We start from the raw sequence: 1,534 nt of genomic DNA, 5'->3' as shown, positions 1-1,534 counted from the left end.
CCTCCTCCTCCTCCTCCTCCTCCTCCTCCTCCTCCTCCTCCCTCTCCTCCTTCTCCTCCTCCTCACATCCAGCACGAGCACCCGGCGATCCCAGCGAGGGAGGATCACCAGGACATGGGGACCCCCAGAGACCCCCCTCACCTGACACCCCAGGACGGGCTGAGCATCCCCCCTTTCCATGGGCTGTGACTGAGCTCAATTCCCAGGGGGAATAATGAACTGGGGGGGTTGAGGGATTCAAAGAAACCCCCCAGGGAGAGGCTGGAGCTCTGGCACGGCCACAGCATGGTTGCCCACCGGGCTGTGCCACCAGCCCTGCTGTCCCTTGTCCCCACACCTCGGTCTGGAGAGGGAAGGAGACACAGATGGGGTGGGACAACATGGGGACAGGAGGAGGGTGGGAGAGCAGCTGGCAGCAAAGCCCCCGGCCCTGGTGTGGTGTCCCCAGCCCTGGTGGGGTGTCCCCAGCCCCAGTAGGGTGTCCCCAGCCCCAGTGGGGTGTCCCCAGCCCCAGTAGGGTGTCCCCAGCCCCCCTGGCCACCTCACCTTGGTGACAGCCACGGCACAGGCGTGTCCCCAGATCTCGATGAGCTGCTGCCTCCCAAACCGATAATCCTCCAGCAGCTCCTTCTCGATGGCCTCGGCCTCTGCCTTGCTGGGGAGGGGCAGAGGGCACCAGTGAGCAGGGGGAGGACAGGGGTGCCCCTCACCACCCACGGGAAGGATTTGGGACCCCACTCTGCCCCCAGGGTGCTGGGCAGGGGGTCTCGGGACACCGGGCGAGCAGGTTGGGGGCTCGTAGGGCGTGGGGTGGGCACGGCCGGTGGCTCAGGGAGGGGGACGGGCTCGGCTGGCACGTTTGGGGGCCCAGCCCCGAGGGTGGGGGGGCTGGATCCGTGCGAGGCACGGCCCTGGCAGTGTCCCCGGGCTCGTGGGGCTCGGGCTGTTACATAAAAGCGAACAATGCTGCGGTTGTTCCGTCGCTGCCGAGCCGGGAGTTGGCAGGGCCGGGAGCCGCCGATGGGACAATAATTGCTCACATCTGTTGGCTTCACCTGCGCGCCTGGAACGGGCCGGGCCGGCTGCGGGCGGGAGCCGGGGATCCGACCCCCGGGAGAGGCCCAGGGAGGGAACCCACGGCCCTGCGGGGAGCTGGGGGGCACCAGGCCCAGCCCTGCCCCCGTTTTGGGGGGCACAGTCACACCTCACTCAGTCCCAGTCATGGAGAGGGGACCTGCCACCCCCCACGATGGGCAGGGATTGTGTGGTGCTCCTGGAGCTGGAGGGGAGAGGGGTTGGAATCCCTGGTTGGGATCCCTGGTTGGGGTCCCTGAGTGGGATCCCTGTGTGGGACCCCTGGTTGGGGTCCCTGGCTGCTCTGGGTGTCCTGGTAGAGCCCAGAGACCCTTTTGGATCAGGCATTCCCTTGTCATTCAGGCAGACCCACAGTGAGCCCTCCTCCCAGTCCCCCATTCCTGCATCCCATCCCCTGCCTGTCCTGAAAAACCTCCCAGAAAAACTTCATCCCTTTTCC

General features: G+C 66.9%; 1 protein-coding gene across 1 annotated transcript in view; it reads right to left on the bottom strand.

Moving 5' to 3' along the window:
• The window catches only part of YJEFN3 (YjeF N-terminal domain containing 3), a 4,819-nt gene extending 3,338 nt beyond the window's left edge, over positions 1–1,481 (bottom strand). The window contains exons 1-2 of the mRNA XM_027664209.1: positions 1,448–1,481; positions 547–827 (exon numbers count right to left, since the gene is read on the bottom strand). Coding sequence (XP_027520010.1) covers positions 547–827; positions 1,448–1,481 — 315 coding nt within the window. The remainder of the gene's footprint in view (positions 1–546; positions 828–1,447) is intronic.
• Positions 1,482–1,534: the final 53 nt, after the last annotated feature.

The sequence above is a fragment of the Corapipo altera genome, unplaced genomic scaffold (genome assembly GCF_003945725.1).
Source record: "Corapipo altera isolate COAL_440 unplaced genomic scaffold, ASM394572v1 96, whole genome shotgun sequence".
NCBI classification, from domain to species: domain Eukaryota; kingdom Metazoa; phylum Chordata; class Aves; order Passeriformes; family Pipridae; genus Corapipo; species Corapipo altera.
The sequence above is the reverse complement of the archived record's forward strand: the minus strand, read 5'-3'. Positions and strand labels throughout refer to the sequence as shown.